The sequence below is a fragment of the Grammomys surdaster genome, unplaced genomic scaffold (assembly GCF_004785775.1).
Source record: "Grammomys surdaster isolate TR1022 unplaced genomic scaffold, NIH_TR_1.0 271, whole genome shotgun sequence".
NCBI lineage: Eukaryota > Metazoa > Chordata > Mammalia > Rodentia > Muridae > Grammomys > Grammomys surdaster.
This window is the reverse complement of record NW_021604712.1, coordinates 7,194,474-7,219,946: the sequence shown is the minus strand read 5'-3', so window position 1 is coordinate 7,219,946 and position 25,473 is coordinate 7,194,474. Positions and strand designations below refer to the sequence as shown.

General features: G+C 45.3%; 1 protein-coding gene across 2 annotated transcripts in view; it reads left to right on the top strand.

Moving 5' to 3' along the window:
• The window catches only part of Igf1r (insulin like growth factor 1 receptor), a 273,603-nt gene that overhangs the window by 205,480 nt on the left and 42,650 nt on the right, over nt 1-25,473 (top strand). For both annotated transcript variants that reach the window (XM_028776664.1, XM_028776665.1), the window contains exons 3-7: nt 5,688-6,000; nt 10,140-10,291; nt 12,720-12,864; nt 22,311-22,525; nt 24,455-24,581. In XM_028776664.1, coding sequence (XP_028632497.1) covers nt 5,688-6,000; nt 10,140-10,291; nt 12,720-12,864; nt 22,311-22,525; nt 24,455-24,581 — 952 coding nt within the window. The remainder of the gene's footprint in view (nt 1-5,687; nt 6,001-10,139; nt 10,292-12,719; nt 12,865-22,310; nt 22,526-24,454; nt 24,582-25,473) is intronic.

The following is a 25,473-nucleotide window of genomic DNA, read 5'->3' as shown; positions in this document are numbered from 1 at the left end:
AAGGAAGGATGGGGGAGGCTTCTGCATGTTTAAGTACTAGGCAGGATGCCCCCAAGATCAGCCACAAGTCCATTCAAGGCTTATCCACACTCCTCCATAGAGTGCTTGGTTGGGTTAAGGAAGTGGACCTGGACCACCAGAGGCCAGACAGGTCTTGTTGGCTCAGTTTCTAACCAGGAAACCCTGTGGAAATCCTAGGAGTGGGGTTCCAAAGAACAAGAGGATTCTTGCCAGAGGGACTTACAGGCTGATACCAAATGGCTTTTTAACTCCATACTGGAGTTTGGATTACAGCTGAATTTGATGCTCAGAGCCTTACTCCCCATGGGCTTCAACAGTTTTCCAGAGCCTAGCTAACGCTCCCCCTTACCTCACTGGCCTCTGTGTTCCCACTAGTGTTTTCCACTTTCTTGTCTAATGCTTCCATCCTCCTGTTCTTCCGTCTCGTTACCTCTTAATCTTTCTATGTTTGACTCAGAAGCTTTAGCTTGCTCGAACATCCACAGACCAGTTCTATCCCTCAGAAGTTATTTGAGTTAAAACTAAGTTTTCAGTACAGTGGCCGAAGGGACCCCTCTTTCCTTGTGAAAAGTTGAGGTTCCCATAGCCGAGAACTTCAGCATTATGTGCTCCAAAGATACAGCTTCTCGGAGCTTGCAATCATTAAAGAATTTACTGACAGAAGCAAACACTGGCTAAAAAGAAATTAGAAAGAACTTAATAAATGCAAGGACCCTGGGGAGGAAGAGCTAAGGGCCGGTGCACAAGGCATGTTTTTCTCTCCTAAAGAAATGAAGAGGAGTTTTTAAAATGTGTGGCCTTTGTATGCACGTTGACTCTGGACCTGCCACCGTGCATTAGCTCACAGCCTCCTCTTTTTAGCTCACAGTTTCCTCTTTTTCAGGTTGGGCTGCCCTTTGACCATGCCCATGTGCCTTTCCTCGGAGCAGAGGAGAGGTCCTCTCCTTCCCCCCCCCCCCATGGTGCTGCAATTGGAAATTTGGTTACTTTGGTTATTGCACTAAATTTTAAGTTCTGGCACTCATGGAGAGCAGCCATCCTTCTGCTGGCCAGACACACTGCCCGGGGCTTTTCAAGAAATCCCTTAATAGTTCTGAACACTAATAATATTTATATACATCGAGATGAGACAAAATTTACAGCAGGCTTCTGAAGCTGGCTCCAGGACTCTCTAATCCCAGATGACCCTGCGTTCTCCTGCTGCTTCCCAGCATCCTCTGTGCCGGAGAGAGCGGAGCACCGCTTTCCTCCCTGTAGCCACACAGATTTCTGGAGTCAGTCCCCTAGCAAGCAAGTCGGCCTTCCTCCATCATCCTTCTTCCTCTCTGCATGCCCGTTTTCCATCCCACCCACCCACAGCATATCAGATGTGCATTTGTTCACAGTTGGCATCATTAAATGTTAAGGGGCCCATTGATCTGGTATCTGCCAAAAAAAAAATAGTTCTATCCATAAAGAGAATGTTTTTTATTTAACTTGACCGTTCTTGGTTGGGAAGAAGTTCTCATCACAGGCCTGGAACAGGGCTCAACATGTCTCTCATTTAACAAATCTTTTGTCAAGTATTTGTCTCTATTTCTCTTTCTCATCCTGGGAAAACATAGCATTTACATTTGGGGGTAATTGATTCAAGACAATGTACAAGGTTATTTTCCCCTGATTTTATATGGTATGGGCTTTTATTACCGCATAGCTATTTGACTTTATTATCTATTGTGATATGTTCTTTTCTTTCCTATGTAAGTAAGTAAAGGGCTCCAAAGTTGGTGTTTGGTCCCCATTAATAATCACTGCTGATTACAGTGAGATACCTAATGAGTTTTTCTCTGTAGTCATAGAGCATGGTGTTGGCGGATGGCTGGGATGGCTGCACCAGGGAGCCTTTAGCTAGTTACATTCAACTGTGTGGATCTGTTATTCTGTGTGAGCCATAGATGGACATCATAATCTGCAGCAGATTCCTCTCCTCTGGCCATTCTTCTGTCCTCTTGCCCGCTCTGGTTATCATGCCTTCACTATACAACATGACGACCTTTCTAGTGTGAAAACCTACCCCTGTCTAAGCCTTGAGCGATTCTCTGCTATCCATCCATTGGTGTGCCTGTGGTTCCTCCCTTAGCTGGTCTATTTTGTTCCCAGCAGCATCCCAGCCAGTATTTATATATGAGATACTCTTTGAAGGATGGTCCTGATGCCCCTCTCCATCCTTTTCTTCTCAGTACTTTTCTTCCACTTTCAATGCCAATCTGTCTCTGGAGACCCTTCCAGGCACCTACAGTACTGGGAACACCATGTACCTGGTCCTTCCTGCTTCCCTGGTGTGGTATTTTTTCCTTGAGGTCAGGGACTGCCACCGTGCAGTTGTACAGGATGTCCAGTTGCCTGGCACACAGGTGCAGCATACATCCAGTAAATACTGGGTGGATAAGTAAATGCAGAATGGATCATTGGCTTCTGTCAGTGACAGATTAAAAAACAAAATTAACACAAATAACTTCAGTGCTTGTTTAGACCCCAAACCTTGACATAAGCTGTGCAATGCATAGATTTAATTAAGTCATCAAACCATATCATCAACTATGCCATTTTTTTTGATGTCTTTGAGTGAAAGATTCAATGGTAGTGTGGTAAGCTGATAAATGAGTGAACTCCATTTTACTGTCTTCAAGGTGATTGCTGTGGTAGACAGTGTCTGTATTCTGGCGTTAGGGACTCCTGCAGCTTACTCCTTTTTTCGTGTGACCAGAGATAATTAACTTCTGTTCATTCATGAGCTAGAATAGATGTTCAAAAACAGCCAGAAGCAAGTTATAATAAACGAATGTCATAAGCCAGCTGAGAAGGCGTTCCTCCTCCTCTGGTGCGTGGCTCTGAAGATAGGTCTTCCATGCAGGTAGTTCAGTTGCATGTAATAGATAAAAGTTGGTTTCTCTTCACCTGAAGAAGTTCAAAGGTCAGTAGCTGCAGTGTTAGTCTAGGGCAGTGGTTCTCAACCTTCCTAATGCTGTGACCCTTTAATACAGTGCCTCATGTTGTGGTGACCCCCCCAACCGTAAAATTATTTTGTTGCTGCTTCATAACTATAATTTTGCTACTGTTACGAATCATAATGTACGTGAATCTGATATGCAGGATGTCTGATGTGTCACGCCCCACAAGGGGGGTCACGACCCACAGGTTGAGAACCGCAGGTCTAGAGACGCTAGCCATCTTGAGAGGCCAAGTTCTTTTGAACTTACCACATTGCCTCATGTTCCAAGATGGCCTCATGAATATCTGTGCATCACTTCTGTGTTCCAGCCAGCAAAAAAGAAGGACACACACTGTGTTTTTTAAAGGAATGTTCCAGGCTGCTCTAGTAAGAATTTCTGCTTATAGCCCATGGGATGGAACTTAAAACACATAGCAGGCACTCTCTAGCCACAGTGGAGGCTAGGAGGCCAAAGAGATGACAGCATGCCCAGCCAAATACCGAAAACTCCTACACAGGGAAATAACCAGAGAGGGGAAATGCCCTGATGGTTCTGCGGAGGGATGACTATAGAGTAAAATGCAAGATTGCTGAGCCTCGACAGTGTCATGAGAACTCTGGTTTCCTTACTGGGTGATGCTACTGATTCAAGTGTTGGCATTCTGGCATCTGTTTTTAAGTGCAGTGACACAGGAATTCTTGGATGTGACTTACAGCTGTGTAGATAGACTGATGTAAGACTCCAGAGAACATACTGATTCAGTGCAGTCAGTTCTGAACACTGATCCTAATGGCATGCAGAGGTGCCCACAAAGATGGCTGTGCTCATGGAACAGTGATGTGTGGCCGTGGAGGGCGTATTGGATGCTGGGACACGGCTGTAATGGTGAGATATGATGGGACTGTTATATGGTGGTGGTATCCACGGTCAGGTCCATCCAGTGTTTTCTCAGTGGTATGGTCTTTATACACAAGTAGGTGTAGAGTCTATCTAGTGCTTTCTCAGTGGTATGGTCTTTATATGCAAGTATATATAGCCATACACAGGTGGAAGAATCCGGGAGAGACCGCATCATGAAGGGTTGGCAAAGCAGCCATTTTGGAGGCAGATGGACTTGTGTGTTCGTTATGTTATCTGTGGTTACTGGGGCTTGTTTGGTTTGGTTTTGGTTTCAGTGTGGCTTTTTTTTATAATAAAAACGTGGAGTCTTGACTCATTGCTACATCACAGTTAAAATATACATATTTACATAGTTTTGTATTATTTCCAGACAATCTCCCTCCCTTGATAGGGTACATGTAATGCTAACCAGATTTCTTTCTTTCTTCCTTTCTTTTTTTATTTATACATTGTTCACAAGTAAGGATCACAGGCGATAGTGTGTGTTCATTATGACATATCTATAAAAGTGCTTAGCAGAGTGCCTGTTTGGGGTGTGAATTTTAGATCTGTGATTACTGGACCTGGCCTTTAACTTAACAAGGCACATAGTAGGTAGTCCCTAGATGCAGGAGCCCTGTGTTCTACCATCCTGTACCATCTAATCTAACGACTTACTTGTGATCTGAAGGTTGTGTCTTTACCTTTCTGGGGTAAAGGCTTTAAGATGGTACAAGCAGACACAGGCATCACCAAAGACCTTTTGTAAGCACTGTGGTGCCTCAGTGGTAGCTTGTTTCTTTTTAGAGCCCATAATTACTTCTGTGCCCACGGCAAAGAGTATCCCCTCTATAGCCTTGATTTCTTTTTCTGGAGTTTGAGAAGAGAGAGGCCACAGTCTCACAGTGCTTTGTGAACGGTGTGGTTATAGTTTGCTGTAACCTAAAGGTTTTGACCAGTCTCGTTATGTTTGGAACTTTCCTGTTCCTGGAATAAAACACGGTGACACAAAGTAGAGCTAGAGATAGAGGTTTATGTTGGCGTACAGTCCCAGAGGGGACAGAGTCCATTGCAGTGGGGAAGGCATGGTTTCAGGGTTGTCATGCAGGAAACACAAAGTGATCGCAGTCCACCAAACAGGAAATGGAGAGCAGGACCAGGCGGTAACACCTCAGACTCTACCCCCAGCAAAGGACTTCTTCCAGCAGGATGCTCCCTGCTAAAGCTTCTGTAACCTTCCTAAACCGACCACCACCAACACAGGCCTGCTGTTCACATTCATGAACCTGTGTAGGACATTTCTCCTTCAAACCACCATACTTGTTCAACCTCCTCTCTTCATCACTGTTGTGTGTATATGGGGGGGAGGGAGGGCGCGATGTGCACAGTCCAGTGTTCTGTGTATGGTTCAGGGATCCACTGGGGTCTTTGAATGGAATTCTCATACAGAAGGAGGGCTGAAGAACGTAGTGCCGTCCATCCGTGCCTTTTATAGCCTAGTGGCCCATATTGTCTACATTTCTCTCTGTTCACCAGTGCCATGGGCTACCTTTTAATGCGTGTGGCCACCTCATTTTACAGATGATTAAAAGAGGTCCCACAGCAAACCAGTAGTCTAAAGGAGAGAATGGACTTGGGGTGTGTTGTGTCTTTACACAGGTGGAATTCACAGATGATAAGATCTATGCAGATTTCAGAGAAGGTGTGCTTTCCTAGCCTGTCTCCAGTACACCGTGCTGGTGGTGGCCACAGATGACCCAGGGGAGGCTGTGTAGCCCTTCATCTTCACCACCCTCTCTCCCTCTGTTCCCACAGTGTGCCCAAGTGTGTGCGGGAAGCGAGCCTGCACCGAGAACAATGAGTGCTGCCACCCGGAGTGCCTGGGCAGCTGCCATACACCTGACGACAACACAACCTGTGTGGCCTGCCGACACTATTACTACAAAGGCGTGTGCGTGCCTGCCTGCCCGCCTGGTACCTACAGGTTCGAGGGCTGGCGCTGTGTGGACCGAGATTTCTGCGCCAACATCCCCAACGCCGAAAGCAGTGACTCGGATGGCTTCGTCATCCACGATGGCGAGTGCATGCAGGAGTGTCCCTCAGGCTTCATCCGCAACAGCACCCAGAGGTCAGTGGCTCTTGTCCCCAGACCCAGGAAGGTTCTCTGCTGCCTATCTCCTAAGTGTAGGACCACCCAGGAGTTCATCCAGATGGGTCTGTTAGTGAGAGGTGGCTGAGCTTGTTTTAATGAGAATCTTGGGGTGGTGGGTCTGTTTCCTTTTTTCTTTGTTGGCTTGCTTTTTTTTTTTTTTCCTTTGAGAGCGCCTTGCTAGCACTAAAGAGTAAAAATTAGCTTGCTGACCAGGTGATCCCGTAGCCTTGCTCCCCATATGCCTACAGAACTGAAGTGTGAGCTGTGGAGACTGTAAATACAGGTACTCCTACCCAGCTTGCCACTCTAGGCCAGTGAAAGCTTTGGCAGTCTGAGAGGGAGTGAAGACAACCCTCACCAGCACTCCTGAGGACTGGGAACACATCTCCAACTTCTTGGTGCAAGCCTGGGCTCTGAGCATGAACTAGTAGTCCAGTCAGCCATGTTTTCTGCCAGAACCTCCTTTCTCTAAGCTTTTCACCATCTTTATGGCCACTGGTTTTCCTTCCTTGACTCTGAGGCTTCACTGTGGAAAAGACAGGATTTTATAACTCTGAAACACAGGATGGTCAGAGGTCTGGACTTGCCGTTTCCTCCCCTGAACAGAGCAGAGGACTTTGGGGCAAGGTTCTGTTGCAATTCATTCCTTATCTCCTGTGCTATACACACATACACATTTCTGGACCTCTCAAAATACAACTAGGAGGCTCTGAGTCCTGCTCAAGCTTAACTGTGAGATGTCCTTGAATCAGTCCCCAACCTGTGGGATCCAATCTCCAGCTTAGGGAGGCCCTGGATCCAGACCCCAGCTTATAGGAGGTCCTAGATCCAATCTCTGGCACATAGAAGGCTCTAGGTCCAGTCTCCAACATTGCTAACAACTCTGTAAGTACAAAGTGTATAGTTTCGCTACAGTCACTTTCTATAAAAGGTGTTCAACACATCTTCAAAAAGGAGATTCCATTTCTGCTATAGTATCTGGAGATGTCTAACTGTAAGCTGAATGCTGGAGCAAACCAAAGATTAATATTTCTTCCATAATGCTAAGACGGAAAGTAAATTCCTACCTGTTTAATTTCTGCACCATTATCACAGCAAAAAAGGAAAAGATTAAATATTTTTAAATGATTAAGCCAGAGACTACAATGGCTCTGAATTGTATAATCTTGTCTACTAAAAATAAGTCTGCCATTTTTCACTTATGTGTTGGCAGTCTGTTAGTCAACTCTTTACTGTAACAAAATACTTGAGGTGATCAGTTTATGAAGAAGAGGAGGAGGAGAAGAAGTAGTTTTAGTAGTTGTAGAAGAAGGAGAAGATTGGTTTTAGCTCTTGGTTTTGGAGGGTTTGGAGGTGTTGGTTCCATTGCTTTCGGCATGTGCCAAGGACAGGCAGACCTCCCAGTAGACCCTACCGTGTTAAGCTGTTGAGTAAGCTATTACAAGATGGGCCTTTGAAGGTGTTCTACATGTAAATAATCACAGTCTAGGATATTAGTCCACATCTTGAGCCAAAGACCTGTGTCTGGCAGTCGTAGAGGCTCAGTCCAGATGATGCCTTCCTTCTGGGGCTGGGAACAGCGTGGGATTGCTGGCCGGTAAGAGGGAAAGCCGGTCGTCGACCTCACTATATCATATTTGACCTGCAAGTTTATTTCCTCTCCCTACTCGAAGGCATTCAGCTGTCCTGTAACACACAGTGAGAATGCTGTGTATTCATAGGACTTGGGGCTCCTTCCCTGCAGTGTGGTCTTAAAGCACTGGGCCGCTGCTCCCTGCGGGTCTTTTCAGTTTTAAAGTAAAACACTATCAAGAAATAATAGCTGTCCCTCTCTTAGCCATTGAAGCCTGTTTAGCCCTTACTTGAAAGTATTTTTTAAATACTGTTTATGCTCTGTCTATACGAGAGTAAATTTTAGGAAACTTAAACTATAAATGTATAATCAGAAAACATCCTTATAGAAATGTTTTCAATTGCTAAATGATTCCTCACATTTTAACAAAGGGGGTGGGACTGGTTCCAGTTTGTCCACTTGAATAAAAAAAAAAAAAATGGAGAAGGAACAAGCATAGTCATGTTGACCCTCAACATTTACTTGTCTGTAGCCTCTTTGTTTATCATACCATGAAGTGAAGACAAATCAGATGCCCTGTAAAATAAGTAGTAAAGCAGGCTCAGCCACAGAACATTACCAGGCAAGGAAAAGAAAGGTTTAACTTTAAGGATATTGTACACTGGGAAGTATACCAACCTCAGAAGTCATATACTATATGACTACATTTATATAACATTCCCAAAGTGGCAGTGGAAGACACCTTAGCAGTTACCAGGAGTTGGGGATAGTGAGGTCTGTGGCAGGTAGAGGGCAGCTACAGATGGGTAACACACGGGAGGACTTGGTGGCGTTGAAGTTGCCCTGGATCTCAATTGCAGTGGGGAATTTGCAGATCTGTTGAGGCAGATGGAGAAATGCACAGAACCCCGCACACGTGCCAGGTCAGTGTTGTCGTTAAGTTGGATGAAGCAGCAGTTGGGAGCGTTGGGTGAAGTGTACACGGGTGCTCTGTGCTGTCTTTGAAGCTCTTTGTTACTCCAAAGTATGTTTCTGTTTGTTTCTTTTTTAGAGAGAACTGGGTTTTATGTGGTGTGTAGTTAAATTAGAAAAACAGACACAGCACAAAGAAAGTTCAGAAGGAGACCCCTCTCCAGGCTAGAAATGAGAACTGTCTTAGTTTCTTTTGCTGTGATAAAATGCCATGACTTTAGCTTCTTATAAAACAGTATGTGTAATTTAGCTTATGGTTTCAAAGGATAGGATCCAAGATGGTTGAGTGAAGGAAATACTTGAGCGTTCAGCACGAATCTTTTGAAGCTTTAAAGACTACCCCAGTGGCACACCTCCTCCCAATCCTTCCCAAACAGTTCTGTCGGCTAGGGACTGAGCATTCAAATGCATGGGTCTATGGGGCCATTCTTACTCCAGTACCACAGGCATGTTGCATGTGGTATTATAGAAAGCCAAATGTCCCCCACTTTGCCTAGCTAGATCCAGTTCCCATGGGACCATATGAAAACCTCAGTCCCACTCCCCTAATAGGAAATAGGAAGATGACAGGGAACTATTAAGGTTTTAAACAAAACAAAAACTATATATAGTATTTTGGGAAAGGATAGAGGACTTTAGTAAAAGCTGCTATCATTTTACCCTGATTTTCTTTCTCTCCATGAAGTTTCACAGGTTCATTTAAGAGCAATAATTTGAATATACACACTCCAGAAGATTGTGTCATTTTTCTCATTCACAAATTGACCCAGCTTCTTGGCCCTGATTCTGTCTACAGCTAAGATCTCAGAAGGTGCAGCCCCAGACTTAGCGTTTTCTCTGCCATTTCCTAAATGATGGTCAATAAGCAGGAAGCACGCCAGTGCTTCTGGCTTCTGGTTGTGTGTGGCACTGAGGGTAGCATTTGGACCAGGACTTCATCGCAGAGCTGAAGAAGTTCCTGGCTTCTATTGTATGTGCCACAAAACACTTTTGGATCAATTTACAAGATTCTGCAAAGCACTGTCATGATATAAATTCACTTGTGCTTTAGCAAGAAAATAATGGACCTACACTGTATCAGGTGCCTATTGGAATCCCTCCCTGGGCTTTGGGAATTAAAATCCTGTTAGTGGCAAAGTCGCTGCTGTCCTTCCCCTACCTCTGCCAGCTTTCCCTGCCTTCTCTGACGTGCAGGCAAGGGTCTCATCAGAGAACAGCTCCTCTTTTCCAGAGTGCCTATGAGTCTACATCTACCAGGTAGACCAGCTGGCTCCCCAGTCACAAGCCTATGATACCTACATGCTTCTTGCATAGATAACGTATTTTGTCTAGAAACAAGCAACATGCTTTCCTCTTCTGCAGTATGTGTTCCCTCTGTGTGGTTGCAGCTTGGATGACTTGCCCTGGGTAGGAGATACTGTGTGACCCTTTGGATGTTTCAGCATGGTTCTTTCATGAAATGCTACTGTAATAACAAAAAGCCTCTTTACTTTTCCGTTTTGTTTTGTTTTGTTTATGCAAGAAGATAAACTCACTTCTGTGTTTTTCATCCACTCTTCATCTTCACCAGCATGTACTGTATTCCCTGCGAAGGCCCCTGCCCCAAAGTTTGCGGTGATGAAGAAAAGAAAACGAAAACCATCGATTCAGTTACTTCTGCTCAAATGCTCCAAGGATGCACCATCTTGAAGGGCAATCTGCTTATTAACATCCGGCGAGGCAGTAAGTATTCCTCCCCACCAGACCAGTGGCTGGACCGCTTGGTTTACTTGCATCGACGCTCTTCCTGGCTCTGTCCCCTTAGTCACAACCAGAAGACAGGCTTAGGAAAGCAGCATGGGATATAAGTAAGCCTCTTGTGTGACGTCTCTCCTGTGGGTTTCTCTGAAACATAAAATCCAGAATGAAAGGCAGTCGATGTTTGAACCATTAGCCCAGAATATATTCCTGTAAAGGAGATCAGCCCTTATCTTCTTTAAGTCACATCTTACGCAGGAAAGGCCTATTCTGACACACACACAAACCTGATGGCTCAGACCCATGAGCCAGCTCGCCCTAGCTGCCTCAGAGTCCACACTTCTGTAAGCCCAGAGAGTTTGAGTTGCTTGCCTCTGTTGAGACTAAGCAAAGGAAGGATTTACTAAATCGATTTTTAGGACGTCTTTAAAAGTAATCTCCTAGTTTACTTCGAAGAGCCAGAAAGATGTGCCATCTACACCTCAAGCTCTGGTCTGAGCCTGAAGACCTTTCACTTGGTATAGACAGAGCTCCTGATATGTTGCTTCAGAACTACATTCATAAACAGCATCTCCCATCAATGGTGGCAGAGCCCTGCAACCTTCTCTCTACTCTTTGACTGACAGAGAAAGTGCCCTAGATATATTGCCTTCAATTCCGGCCACTGGGACCTCTAGGTCTAGCTACTATTAGTTTCATGAGGTAAAATACTATAGGCAGAAGACTATTATTTTAATCTTTACTGGTAAACCTTCAGGGAAAGAAAGTTCTTCTTTATTTCAGAGAAAAAGCTTCCTATTCATTTATTTAGTGGACTGCTTTCCCCTAAGTTCTTGTTAAATAAGTGAATTGTATTCTTAGGGTGTAAAGGTAGTAGAAATAAGGTGTTTTTTGGTTTGAGGATTTGTTTGGGTTTTTCTGGTTTTGTTTTGGTGGTGATAGTGGTTTCTTTGTAAGCTTGGGGATTTATGTTTGTTTGTTTGTCTTACAAGTCCTTAGTTTTTGTTGCTCATTCCCTATCCTTCCACCATGGAGAGCGCCCTGTGCCCCACACAAGAATGCTCACCTTTATGATACTAACCAAATTGTATTTTTGCTCATTTTCTTTGAATTTATTCATCCCTAGGACATGCCTTTTAAAATTCATAAACCTTACTGTTTTATATCTTTCTGTCATGGGATATAAATGTGATTGGAAAATTCAGCCCATGAAGAAGATTTACTTACTTACTGGGTGTGGTGACACACGCCTTTCGTCCCAGCACTTCTCAAGCAGTGGCAGGCAGATCTCTGAATTCAAGGCCAGCCTGGTCTACATAGTGAGTGCAGGACAACCAGAGCCTTGCACACAGGGGTCCTAAGTGCAGTTCTTGGGGAATAAAACAGAATTAGCTGCAGCTATTCTTTTTTCCAGGTTGAATTTCCTGTAGCCATTACATACAGGGAGCACTGTCTGTATTTACACTGCAAGTGAAGGGACTGTGTGAGGCTCAGACTTAGTACAAGGCTTTGTCCTCTTCTTTGTTGCAAACCATAGGAGACTCTTTCACTAAATCAACCTTCAGAAATCAGATATAGTAAAATCTCATTCAGTGGACCTCACCTATTTTATTATAATCTTAGAATTTTGTCATGGACCGAACTAAAGTTTATGTTTCTTATTTACTATGTGAAAGGTGGGTAAGCACGATGAAAAAAACTCGTTGTTTCTGTGTCCTGTTGCCTTAGCAACTTTTCCTGCCAACTTTCTGGTTACAGAAATAATTGTGAGCAGAGTAGAAAATTTATAGATGCAGAAATGATTTTTTTAAAAAAAAAAAAAAAACCTACTTGTAGGCCAGGAATAAGTGTTCAGAGAAGGGAAGCAGAGAGATCAGGAGTTCAGCATCAACCCTGTCTCAATGGTGGAAAAATCTAAATCATCTACCTGCAACCATCATTGCTATAATATTGGAGTGTTTTTCTCCAGCCCTAGATTGAGTCTATAAATATAGAATTACAGATCAAGCAACGGCCATCCTTGCTGAGACTGGGACAGGTTTGCTTGGTTCTGCCATGGCACTGTGGAGCCAGGACTGCCTGTCACAGAGCATATTTTAAAAATGTTCCCTCCATTTATCAGCTGGGGCTAATTAGCAGCCTGGCATTTCTGATTTCACGTTCTGTTAATCAGCTTGGCAACTTCAACAGCCAGCCTCCTAGAAGTCTGCTTTCCCGCCTCAGAGGCCTTATCCGAGTGGCTTGTAGAAAGTGGAGACTGTGTGTGTTTGACAGGGACGGTTGGTCCCATGCCAGACTTCTCACTGTGCTCCACAAACAAGACCTGCTTCCCATTTGCCTCCACACCAGTGTGTATGAACTTGAGCCACCTGGCCAGAGGAAGACTCAGTGACATGGAGTCCTTTTTCTCTAGATAACATTGCCTCGGAATTGGAGAACTTCATGGGGCTCATTGAGGTGGTGACCGGCTATGTTAAGATCCGCCATTCCCATGCCTTGGTCTCCTTGTCCTTCCTGAAGAACCTTCGTCTCATCTTAGGAGAGGAGCAGCTAGAAGGGTAAGCGCTCTGTATTCTCCTTTCACAGAATTTCAGTGTGCTGCTTCTTTGTACAATTTAATAGTGTTCATGTGCATGTGTGTTAGTGTGTCAGAATACAACTTGTGGAAGTCAGTATCTCCTTCTGTCCTGTGGGTCCTGGGGCTCAAACTTAGCTTTTCATGTCTGGCAGCAGCTGCCCTTAACCCTTGCTGGCTGAGCCAGATCACAGCCCCGAGTAGTGTACTTTTCAAACTTACTTGGGTTATGTACCTGTCTTAGGGTTTTATTGCTATGAACAGACACCATGACCAAGGCAACTCTTATAAGGTCAACATTTAATTAGGACTGGCTTACAGGTTCAGAGGTTCAATCCATTATCATCAAGGTGGGAACATGGCAGCATCCAGGTAGGCATGATGCAGGGGGAGCTGAGAGTTCTACATCTTCATCTGAAGGCTGCTAGCAGAATACTGACTTTTAGCCGAGCGGTGGTGGCACACGCCTTTAATCCCAGCACTTGGGAGGTAGAGGCAGGCAGATTTCTGAGTTCGAGGCCAGCCTGGTCTACAGAGTGAGTTCCAGGACAGCCAAGACTACACAGAGAAATCCTGTCTCGAAAAACCAAAAAAAAAAAAAAAAAAAAAAAAAAGAATACTGACTTTTAGGAAACTAGGATGAGGGACTTAAAGCCCACACCCACAGGGCCACACCTCATAATAGTGCCACTCCCTGGGCCAAGCATATACAAACTATCACAGTACCCAAATAATCAGACTAAAAGAGGAACCCTGGGCTTGCTCCTGCTGTCTGGGTGGTCACCTACCTTCCTGCTCTCAGTCCTGTATGGAGTTGTGAATTGGCCACCCACAGGATACTGCCAACTTGGAAATGAGTGTCTTCATTCTTAAGGTACAGTCATCAAGGGGTTGCATACTTTTTGTTGCTGTGCTAAGACACCATGACCAAAATGACTTAGGGAAAAAGGAGCGTACAACGGGGAGAGTCTGTAACACTAGCAGAGGCATGGCAATAAGCAGGCGAGACAAAAGGTTAGAGCTCACATCTCAAAATGCAAACATAAGACAGAAAAGGCAGACTGGAAATGAGGTAAGGCCATGAACTCCTAAAGCCCACTCCTGGTGCACTTCCTCCTGCAAGGCTGCACCTCCCAAAGGTTCCACAGTCTCCCTAAGTAGCACCAACACCTGGAGCCCTGCATTCAATATGTGATCCCATGGGCGACATTCCTCATCTAAACCACCACATAGTCTAAGCTAGGCTTCTGAGTTAGCAGTCAAAGGTATTCCCAGGGAACGTTTCCTGCAGGAGTGACAGCAGTTTGTCTGCGGTACTAAACTCTTAAGGGAAATCGTGATTTATCTGACACTTAACCTGCCTCAGCCTACTGTACTCTGGGTGTGTGTGGGTGTGTGTGTTTGTATATGAGTTTGTATGCACATGTATGTTTGTGCACAACCTCAGTGAAGTTACAAAGAGTGCGTCTTTCTTCATCTTATTTGTCTGAGAGTGTCTCTCACTGAACTTGGAGTTCTTTTGTAGATTAACTGGCTGACAAGCTTCAGAGATATCCCTGTGTCCACCTTCCAAGTGCTGAGATTCATGAGTTCTGGGCATGGACCTCAGGTCCTCGTGCTTGTACAGCAAGCACTTGATCACCTGACACCCAAGCCATCTCCTTTTCAAACAGAGAAGCAGAAAGACTTGCAAAGTACAGACAGTTCATTTTATTACAAAGATATTTCAACTTGCAGAGCTTGTACATTGATTAGCTTACAGCGTTTGTTTATTGACCAGCTTGCAGGATTTGGAGTATTGGTAGGGGTTGTGCCTTCTGCATAGCAATGCTTTACAAGATGGGTTTTAAAGCAACCATGGGTTTCTCAGCAAAGGGTAGAGCTGATACTTACTGTGTGTATGTACAGCTTCTCTCCAGACTGCAGCCTGCCTATACCTTTGCTGGCTCCTTCATACATTTACTATGGCTCTGGTGTAGCTCTGAGTCAATGCTTTGAAATTTTATAAATGTATCATTTAAGCAATCAATTCCTTAGAAAGATAGTGATGGAAAGATCCGAGAAGGCTTGTCTTTGCTAGTGTGTCTGCCTGAGGTTTCTTTACAACCTCCAGTTTTTCTCACACCATCTCTGTCCTAGTTCTTCTCCTGATACGTCCAGAAGCAGAGCGTCTCACCTTGTCCTTGAAAAACACCCCATCTTCCCATTGGGAACAGTGAAACTTCAGAAAAACATCTTTTCCTTGCAAATCCAAGGCATGTGCCAGGTACCCTGCCCAGAGTGTTGCAGTCATTCCAGGGCTTCCACCTACGTGAGACCGTGGTCACCTTTAATTCATTGTTGATTGTATTAAATTTTTAAGTGAACTGTAATTTGGTTTTGTTTCATCACTTCCTCCCCCCCGCCCCAATCCCCCAGTAGATTGTGCTCTGGAATCCCTGACATTGGGAAGCACTTTTTCTCTGGCAGATTAGTAGCTGTCATATTTGTTAGTTACTTAAGGATAAGTTTTCCCCACCCCCTTTTCTCACACTGAGCAAGTGATAGGCATAGAAAGTCAAAAGGAGGCTTTGATTATTTTTATTAGGATTATTACATGGTATGATTATCTTATCATTATGGCTTAACTAAAAGTATCATACGCTTAAGATGTTGCTGAAAATTGAAGGCTGGTTTTCATTTCCAAGAATATTTATAGCCTATTTTTTCATTATTTGAAACTTAGATGAAGTACCAGCCAAGTCTTTTTAAGGATGCTAGTATTTGGGGAGCTTCCCTGGAAAGCTGGTGCCCCGCCCTGCTGTTAGCATTTGAGAAGGGAGAGGACAGCAGGTGAGGCCTGGAAGACAGCTCTTGAGAGCAGTGGTTCTGAACCTTCCAATGCTGCTGCCCTTCAATACAGTTCCTCATGTTGTGGTGACCCCCAACCATAACACCTTCATTGCTACTTCATAACTATAATTTTGATACTGTTATGAATTGTAGTATAAATATATGATATTCAGGATATCTGATGTTTGACCTCAAAGGAGTCTTGACCCACAAGTTGAGAGCTGCTTGCTTCGAGGCTATCTCTTGCTAGGACATTTGAGACTCGTGGATCTTTAGTAGGAGCTTTCTCTGGTCCGCCTCTCTTCACCTGTGATGAAATCCGAAGCCATTTGAGGGGCCATCCATAGCAGCAGCTCACCTTTGTCTCTCCTCAGATAGTATTAGGCTCAGTCAGTTCACTTCTTCCTCATTTGTTCAATAAAGGAAAGAAAGGTTTGTGATAAGCAGATGAATGCAGGCAGTGCACAGCACAGCTTTCAGAGTGCCCCAGGGGAGAGGAAAGAAGGTGTTCTGGGCACCAAAAGGAAGACTGGTGGAGAAGACCACACAGGATTCAGAGTAGAGCTGACCTTAAAGGGTTTGGGGGACTAGAAAGCACAGGGACAGAGGAGGAGAGAGCACAGAGTGACATCTGGGCCTGTCTCATGTATAACTCTTGGGGAGGTTGGCAGTACTAGAATTACTACAGGAGGCATTGTTGCACATCTGGGCCTGTCTCATGTATAACTCTTGGGGAGGTTGGCAGTACTAGAATTACTACAGGAGGCATTGTTGCACACTCATGTGGAGGTTATCTTTTAGATAAGGCCTTGGGACACATTGGGGCTTTTGGGGAGAGGTGTGTTAGCAGAGCTGTCTGACATTTAATTTCAGGATGCTGTCAGTTTACACTGAGATAACCTTCCCCCAGTGTTTCCCAGAATGTGTGCTACATCACAGTTACAAGGGAAGGGAAGCCCTGCAGTATTTCACCAGGTTACACCTCACCTCAAATCAGTCAGTAAGCTTGGGGTGGGGGAGTTGCAGGTGTAAGTTTGAGTAACTTTCTGAGTATTTCTATGTACTTTTGGCACATGGCAAAGGCTGGAAATGACTATGTTATCCCTGTGATCCCTCTAATGTATATATCCCCAGGCCACTTCTGGTTTTTTTTAAGTGCTCTTGCCTCAACTCATTGTTGAAGGCATCTATTTCTTGAGCTGTTCGTATGGCTACTGAGAACAACATAAATACTTCTGTGTGGTTCAGCGGGACTCTGAAGCCTGTTGTTTTGATGGACAAAGGAATATTCCCCCATGAAGGTATCCTTCAGCCTTAGCTATCCGAGAAAGCACTGTAGTTTATCTCAACCTTCTGAGCAGCCCCCATGGGAACACAAGTGTTTTGCCTATCGTATAGTTCCTGTGTTTCTTTCTGGGCCTCCTTACCTGTATCATGCATGGTCATCACAAGACATTTCTGTAAGCTGATTTCCAGGCTGGTGACAGGTAAAACAGAATCCCACCAGACCAGACATCAGGGTGAACGGCCACAGAGCAGTACTCGGGTAGCAGCAGGGTGACCCTTTGGTCTCAACCATTGCTTTCTCTGTAATATGGCACATCTACAGAATGTCAGCTTCAGATAAGATCATAGGAGTTGGAGAGGTGACTCATTTGCTAAGTGCACTTGTTCAGCAATCTTGAAGCCTCATGTTTGAATCCTCAGCATGGCTGAGCATAGCTGCACCCGCATGTAGCTCCAGGTGGTGAGCCGAGACTGACGGATCCCAAGAACTTGCTGGTCAGCTGACCTGCCTGACCGAAACCCTGAGGAGCCTGTTTCAGGACAGTGAGGTGGAGAGTAACAGGAGGATGCCCAGTGTCATCCTCTGACTTCCTGTCCTGTGTACAGAAGCCTGCACGTCTGTGTACTCCAAGTACAGGCACAGAAAGGAGAGCCAGGGTTTTCTCAGAAATAGTGGTGTGGTGCAGTGACAGAACACGTAACCTAGAGTGTGTAGGGCCTGCCACCCTGACCTCTAGCAAAACATGGCGGGGGGCGGGGGGAGATGAAGAAGGAAAATCAAGTGTTTTGTGTAGGGATGGGGGTGGCGTGTTTCTCCTTGAATAAGAAAGAAAATATTTCCATTATCTGAGAAATTCTCTGCTTTGGACAACCTTGGTTTGGGAGCAGTCAAATAAATTAAAAGTTCAAGTTCTTTGGTGCTGCCAAGGATTATTATCTTAAACAGAACAAAAATACAGGAAGGTGGCCAGTATAAGAGTTGGAATTCTTAGTATGTTTAGGCATCTCTACCCTTTGCAGACTCTGTGTTTTGTAATGCCTCTTGTAGCTCTGGGACTAGACCCTAACATAACCACATTTTGGCACTTACTTGGGACTTTTAAAATACCCTACAATTAATTATGTTGCCTGGCAATTCTAGACTGTTCCTAGAGATATAAAAGTATGGGCATGCAAATATCATGTGTGAATGCTCATAGCAACATTTTTCATAGTCTTTCCTCAAAATAGTACATTGGATATAATCTAAGGGCTCGTCAGTATAAGTACAAAACACACAGTGAGATACTAGCCAACACCTGAAGGACTGGATCGTGCATGTAGCATCATGGGTAAGCAGACAGAGGAGTTACTTTGGGGTGGGAGAAGGGGCGGGGCTTCAGTTTGATATAAATGTTCTGAATCTGGGTGATGGGAAGATGATTGGCCATCTGTATAAATTTATGGAAGCTCACGGAGCTGTATATTTATAGTGGGTACAATTTTAGAAGGTAAATCATACCTCTACAAAGCTGTTTTTAAAAAGCACTCAGGAACAAACCTCCTTTTCTGTCGATTTATGTGGTACTTGGTTTAGTTTCGCCTGGGTATATATTTCCATAGTCACTGAGCCTATGTAGATGATATAGCTGTGGACTTGAAGTGAACCAGTGTTCTGCAGACGGGCTGAGTGGTGTTGTAAATGGATATGCTGGTAACAGCTTCGGTGTGCCGCTTCTGATACCCTCTAGAGGCAGCTGTCAACAGGCAGTAGTGGTGTCTCCTTGCAGAAACGAATAGGAATTACTAGTTGTATGTATTTTCAGGTTGTCTTCCAGTATGTCAGTAAGGGCTTGAAAGCGCGAGGGGTCCTGTGTACTGGAGACCTCAAGCTTAGCTCTGCCTGAATCAAGGTGCAAGACTTACCTATTTTCTGTGACTTTGTTCTGGAGGACTTTGACAGTTCAAAGAGTAGCACAGGTCATCCTGTACCTTTGTGAGGTGATTCAAAGCTCACAACATCCTTTTATATTTAGCTCATCTGATTCTTCCAATTGGCCTCAGGGCCCAAAGAGACCAGAAGATACCTCCATGGGTGGCTGAGTGACAGCAGCCCTAGAGAAGCTGAGTATACCACTCAGGTGACACTTCATAAGCAGTGGAGAGGGTGCTTGGGCCTACACACAGCCCCTTGCAGTCTTCTGGGTGTTACTCTTAGCTTCATAGCTCTCAAAAGGGTGGTACTGGCCTAAAAAACCGGTCGCCACAGATCATAGCTAAGTGTGAGCTGTGTGCTCATAATGTGACCGTGCCTCCAGACTGTTGACCAACCATCCTAATAGGTCTTTGCATTGGCAGGTGAAATCCATCCAAGTAGAAGAGAGGTTTTTTGTTTTTTGTTTTTTTTAAACACTGAAAAAGCTAAGAGCTTCCAGGCAATGGTGGCACACACCTTTAATCCCAGAACTCGGGAGGCAAAGGCAGATGGATCTCTTGAGTTCTAAGCCAGCCTGGTCTACAGAGTGAGTTCCAGGACAGCTAGGGCTACACAGAGAAACCCTGTCTTGGAAAAACAAAAACAAAATAAAAAGAAAAGAAAAAAAAACAGGAAGGAAGGAGCGAACTAAGAGCCAAGATATCACTCTCAATACTCAGCCTGTAAGAGCCAAATGAAAAAATGAACAGGTCGGTTTTTTAAAATATTCTGTGAATGTAAAAGACGGTGAGCTTAGAAACTATGAAGTCATGTTTACTGAGTGGTTTCCTTAACTAGTCATTCCCTTGAGAAAACAATGACAGTTCAAGCATGTTAGTGTTTTCAAGGTGTGTAGACAAATCTCCGCCTGGGATCCTCTCTTAACTGTAGTCCTCACCTGACTGTAGAAGACTGTTGGGGAAGCAGGCCTCAAGCCGTGGAGGTGTGGGGAGTGTGGGAAGCAAGCACTGTGTTGACGGGCACTCCCCAGCAGGTTGATTATTATTTTGGTGAAGGTTTTTATTTTCCTTTATCTTCTGCAGGCTCCACAATGCCTGGGTTTTATTGATATTGGTATTCTGGCTCCCAGCCTTCTCTGCATTGTTTAAAAAGAGAAAGTTTGTGTTTACCGTGAAAAGATAATCTTGCTTTCCAAAGTGATTAGTCAAATACCCCAAGTTTCTGTGTGCCTGCCATTCATTTGTCAAATTCCTAGTTTCTAATTCACGCTTCCTCCCTGGGGAGAAGGATGTTTGGTTCAGAAGGAAGATATTTTCGGTACAGTTCTGTTTCCTGCTAGTGAAATTAGTTTACTAAGAGACCTTGGCCTAGATGAAGATGGAAGTTTGACCTGATTAATTGGCCCTTGTATCCGGCCTGGAGGTATCTTCAGTAGCAGGAGATTTTTGTCTCTTGGGGTTCTTAAAACTTGGGAGAAACCAGACCAGTGAGGTTAGTTAATGGCGTTGCAGTCTAAAAATGTCCCATGGTTAGGAAAGACACATGATGGGACCAGATCTTTGCACCATTACACCTATCCTTCAGTTGTCTGGCAATCCTGACCACCCCCACATCAATAAGAGTGAACATTGGTGGGTCCCATAGGTGGCAGTTCTGACTGACAGGTCCCAGGACCTCCCTAGGACGTACAGCCTCATGTGCTACAATCTGGATTCCCTTGGTCAGGGTCTTAATTTCCTCTGACTCCTAAATGTGAGGACTCTTTAAGTATAATTCTATTTTGCTGTTGGCTATGTGAGTACATGATACATGTGAGAGGGATGTATGTCCAGAGGTCAGAGAACAGCCTTACAGAGTAACTGTTTGTTCTTCCTTCACGGGGTCCAGATCACCCGACTTGTGCTGTAAGTACTCTTGCTCACATTTGCCATCTCACTGGCTCTCATAAGGACTCTTAAACCAACAAGAGCTCGGACGTCACCTGTTACACTCTGTCTTTAGGAGTGAGGTGCATGAAAGCTCTTAATAGCACCGAGGAAACTGCCTGTGGCTTGTGCTGTATTGAATTCATGGCTTTTCCAGTTCTGGATCCTCACCTCTGAGCTCCCTGACAAGTTCTTGAGGAAGTGTCAGAAGCTGCTTGGCAACACTGTAACTCATTTCTCAGTATGCAAAGGTCATGTTGAAGGCCGACCCCCTAGACAGTGGCTCTGAGGTGTGTGAGGACTCTCAGCAGGTGGTAGATAGGTAGACACAGCCTTTAGGGTAGATCAGGACTTGGGGACACGTTTGTCTGGTCTGTGATTGGATTTAGAAATAGCTTTGTTAAAAAAACCTCTGGGAGGAGTAAAGGGAACAAGATGGCAAAGAAACAGGGAGAAGAGAAGGGGCTCATGGTCCATGGGGAACAGACCTCTCACTTAGCTAGAGACAGACCATTTACTGATGCACTGCCTGCAGGTTTCACTGGTCAGGGGCAGAGAGACAGGTCTTCTGCAGACACCCAACAGAGTCCTTGCTCTCTCCCCACTCTAAGATAAGCTGCCCCTGATACTAAGGTAGCCAGAGATAGCTCTCTTCCCTTTGGTCATGCCCACATCTTCCTTCTAGTGGAAGTTGGCCCTTGGAAACAGTGCCATGCCCAGCCTAGTAGGCTCTGGGTGGGCCCGGGCCTGGTGTTATCCATTACCTGTTAGAAATCGAGATTCCTGGCCTGCTCTGGACCTCTGTACCAGAAGCTCTAGCAGTAGGGGACACTGAAAACAAGCTATGTACATATTAACTGTGGAAAGCCCCTGTGTTAGACACTGCATCTTGCTACCCCGATGGGAGATCCCAGGGAAACACGGGGTGTTTCTCCTCTCCCATATTTTCAGGGACTGAAATGAAGGCTTCTTGCAGTGAGAGACAAATGTACAAGAGGGAGCAGCCGGGCTGTCTCCCATCCATCCCATCATGCACTGCTGATTGGGCATGGGTAGGATTTATTCCCGGGGATAATGGCAGTCTTTGCTGCTAGTATGTAAGCTGTTCCGGTTGGGTAGCGGAGCATGTCTGTTCTCCTGTAGGCTGATTTCAAGCACATTGTACATACCTGGCTCTGAGAGAAATAACCAAAGGCATTTCCAGGGAATGAATCAAGGAACATCCTTTGGTGGGAGATGCTTTGTGTGTTGGTAATAGAGGTCATAAAGTTAATTAGTGTCCTATCGATTTCAAAACATTGTCCTTGGCTCATCTTTTTGCCAGTGGTCACAGCAACTGTCTGCTTTTACACACCCCCAGTAGGCAAACCCCTTATTGGTATGGAGCCATGCTTGCCACAGAGAGGCTCTGTGTCACTGGAGGGGGCTGTAGGCTCAGAGGGTTGCTAATGCGGATTTCTGTGCTTCCAGAAACTACTCCTTCTATGTCCTGGACAACCAGAACTTGCAGCAGCTGTGGGACTGGAACCACCGGAACCTGACTGTCAGGTCGGGGAAAATGTATTTCGCTTTCAACCCCAAGCTGTGTGTCTCTGAAATTTACCGAATGGAGGAAGTGACCGGAACAAAGGGACGTCAGAGCAAAGGGGACATCAACACCAGGAACAATGGAGAGCGAGCTTCTTGTGAGTGACAGCATTCAAACTGCCGTGGCTGCCACAGTCGGGATAACAGTCTTTGGCATTCATGGGCGGGCTCTTTGTGTCACTGTGAACTGTGAAACCACTGCAGCCAGTGCCTGGCCTCTGCATATGTCTTCACAGACAGTGGGCGGCTGCCTGATACATTTATATTGATGTATTTTCCTGAGGACCTGTTTGAGTATATCAAGCATTCAAGCAGGTACTTCGAGTGTGCACAGTTAAATATCTTTTCAGTATGAGCAAACAATATTTATCAAGGAGCTACTCTACTCCAGCCCTTTGAACAAGCCAGCTCTGCCTTTCTCTCGTGTGCTATGGAAGGCTCAGGGTAGATGCTCCACTATAGCACCTCCATGGGCATCCAGTGTCCTGGTCCTCACACTTGGCCTCCTCTCTGTCCCGCACCCCCTGAGCCCATGTCCTTGAATCCAGAATGCTTTTCATGTTTTGGAGAATGTAATAATACCATCTAGGTGATAGAGTTTTCACCGTAAAACCTCATAGACTAGAGTTCAGTCTGTTAGCCCAACTCCTCTCCAAATGTGGTCCCAGACCTGGAATGTCAGTCTTTCTCCTCCAGCCCTGTATGGAGCCAGCCATGATGGTACACTCCTATAGTCTCAGCACTTAATAGGCTGAGGCAGGAGGATTGCGAGTTTGAAGCCAGCTTGGGCTGCATCATAAGACCCTATTTTAAGGAAATAAAAATAAAACAAAAAAAAAAAATGCTAAAACTCTATTTGGCCCTCTGTCTTTGTAGCATTAGTGGGGAAATACAGAGTCATGTGACCAATGGCTAGTCAGATGTATGCATGTATGCAGAGTGAGGGCTAACTTTATCTTTTGAGTATCCAGATTTATCTGATACCCTCAGGACCCCAGGAGGCATTTTAAGAAGAGTAGTTAGGCAGAGGTGGGAAATGTGTACACAGCCGGCACCCTCAGTTTCCTGCAGAGCCCCCTGACCTGTTCCCCATTAAGACCATAGCAAAAGTCTGTGATCTGAACATTTCAAAGTGCTTCTCCCTTAGAGGCAGCCAGCCTGGCCTGCCGGGTCATGAATGCACCAGCCATTTATTTTTCTTTAGAAGCATAGTCAGGGTTTTCTCTCAGAGTGACACTTGAGCAGGACATGCCGTGCTCTGGGGATCTCTGTTGAGCACATTTTGCCCAGAAGACTTCTCAGGGTTTTGGTGTTCTCAGCCTCTTGCCTTCAACTCACTAGTAGGACACAAGGACTCAGGCAGTTTGGGAACTGGACAGAACTCGATGGAATATTAACAATCCCCTACCTTAGCAGTTAGAATATAGTGCTGAAATCAGGACAGATCCCACACCTCACCATACCTCACAGCCAGGGTGCACCTGCCACAGAGCACAGGGCAGATCAGTGCCCACCCATTCTCATTTCCTGCTGAAAGACTCCAAGGATCCTTCTAGCATGTTGCCCTGTTCTAAGAGAAGCTCCGTTTTGTGGCTTACTTGTGGTCTCATACATTCTGCGGTGGCTACACAGAAGCCAGCAGATGTCCATACCTACTCGCTGTTCTCTCAGTCCAGCCTACAGATTTGCAGTCATTTAACCAGGTCCCCTTTAGCCACCAGCATCCTATGAGTGATCTGAAAGGTAAGGCCACCTTGTTCACCTACGAGAAACAGTTATGGGTTCGCGCCCTATCCCCTGGGCTGGTGACCTGTGCGACGAACTGACCTGATGTGAAAGATGACCCTGTAGGTGCTCCCCCGTGAAATGCTTGGACTCCTGAGGGAAAAAGCAGAATGCTGCCTACAAAATCTAGACAGAGCTTAGCATGGACAGCTAGCCTCAGGAAAGATGGAAGTAGGAGTAGACAGATGTCACAGAGACATATGTGGGTCTCTGTCACTCATGGATGTGCTTCTGTGCCCCAGGTGAAAGTGATGTTCTCCGTTTCACCTCCACCACCACCTGGAAAAACCGCATCATCATAACATGGCACCGGTACCGGCCACCAGACTACCGGGATCTCATCAGCTTCACGGTTTACTACAAGGAGGCGTGAGTTTGGGCTTGCCTCTCTGACATCAAGCTTGAGGGTGGGGATGGCCAGGTTATTGTATGACTTGGCTGAATAGAGAATCTTTGGGGTTCCTATGAAGAGTCAGGCCAGGCAACCACCTAATCCTCATGTGACCTCTCTAGTTGTCACATTAAACTGTCCCAACCTGAGACAGCTAGTCAAGAGAGTATCCTCTTCAACCCTTTCATTGTTTAGATGGTGTTAGAGTAAGTTCACCCCAAGGGGAAAAGGGGTGAATTTTAAGAGAACTGGATCCCTGCAAATTGTATTCAAAATCTATGATGTGGACGTAAAATACCCCATGGGACACACTGGTCTCACTGAGGCTACCCTGAACCAGCTCATTGTCTTCCAGTCACTTTATCTATTCATAGCCTTGCCAAGACTTTGCTCTGGGCCATAAGCCCTCTAGCATGAAGGGGAATAGAGAGGGACTAACTTAGGTGTCAGCACTTTCCAGAATCTTGTAAGACTTTCCCTGGACTTAGAGGATCGCCTTACCCACTCCACATCGCAGCTTCCTGAGCGATCTCCTTTTCCTACTCAGCCTCCTGTGGCCAGTTGGTTTCCCCAGTCTATGTGGTCATCCGTTTTCCAGAAGCAAAGGTGCTGGTGGCAGTGCCTGCTACCTTCGCTGTTTGCAGACCTAGGGTCCTGGGAGCTGTTATAGCCCATGGGAAGTAGAAAGCTCAAAATCAATCAGCGTTTGTATGAGTGGGAGCCACCCATCTCTCATTCAATCAAACACAGCTCATGTCAATATAATTTCAGAAGCCAGTAGCTAGCAGCCCTTTCATCTCATAAAGGTAGACACACTCTGTCCACCATGAATCTGTGCAGAACCCTCTCTTCCCTTTGAAAGTGCTGCCA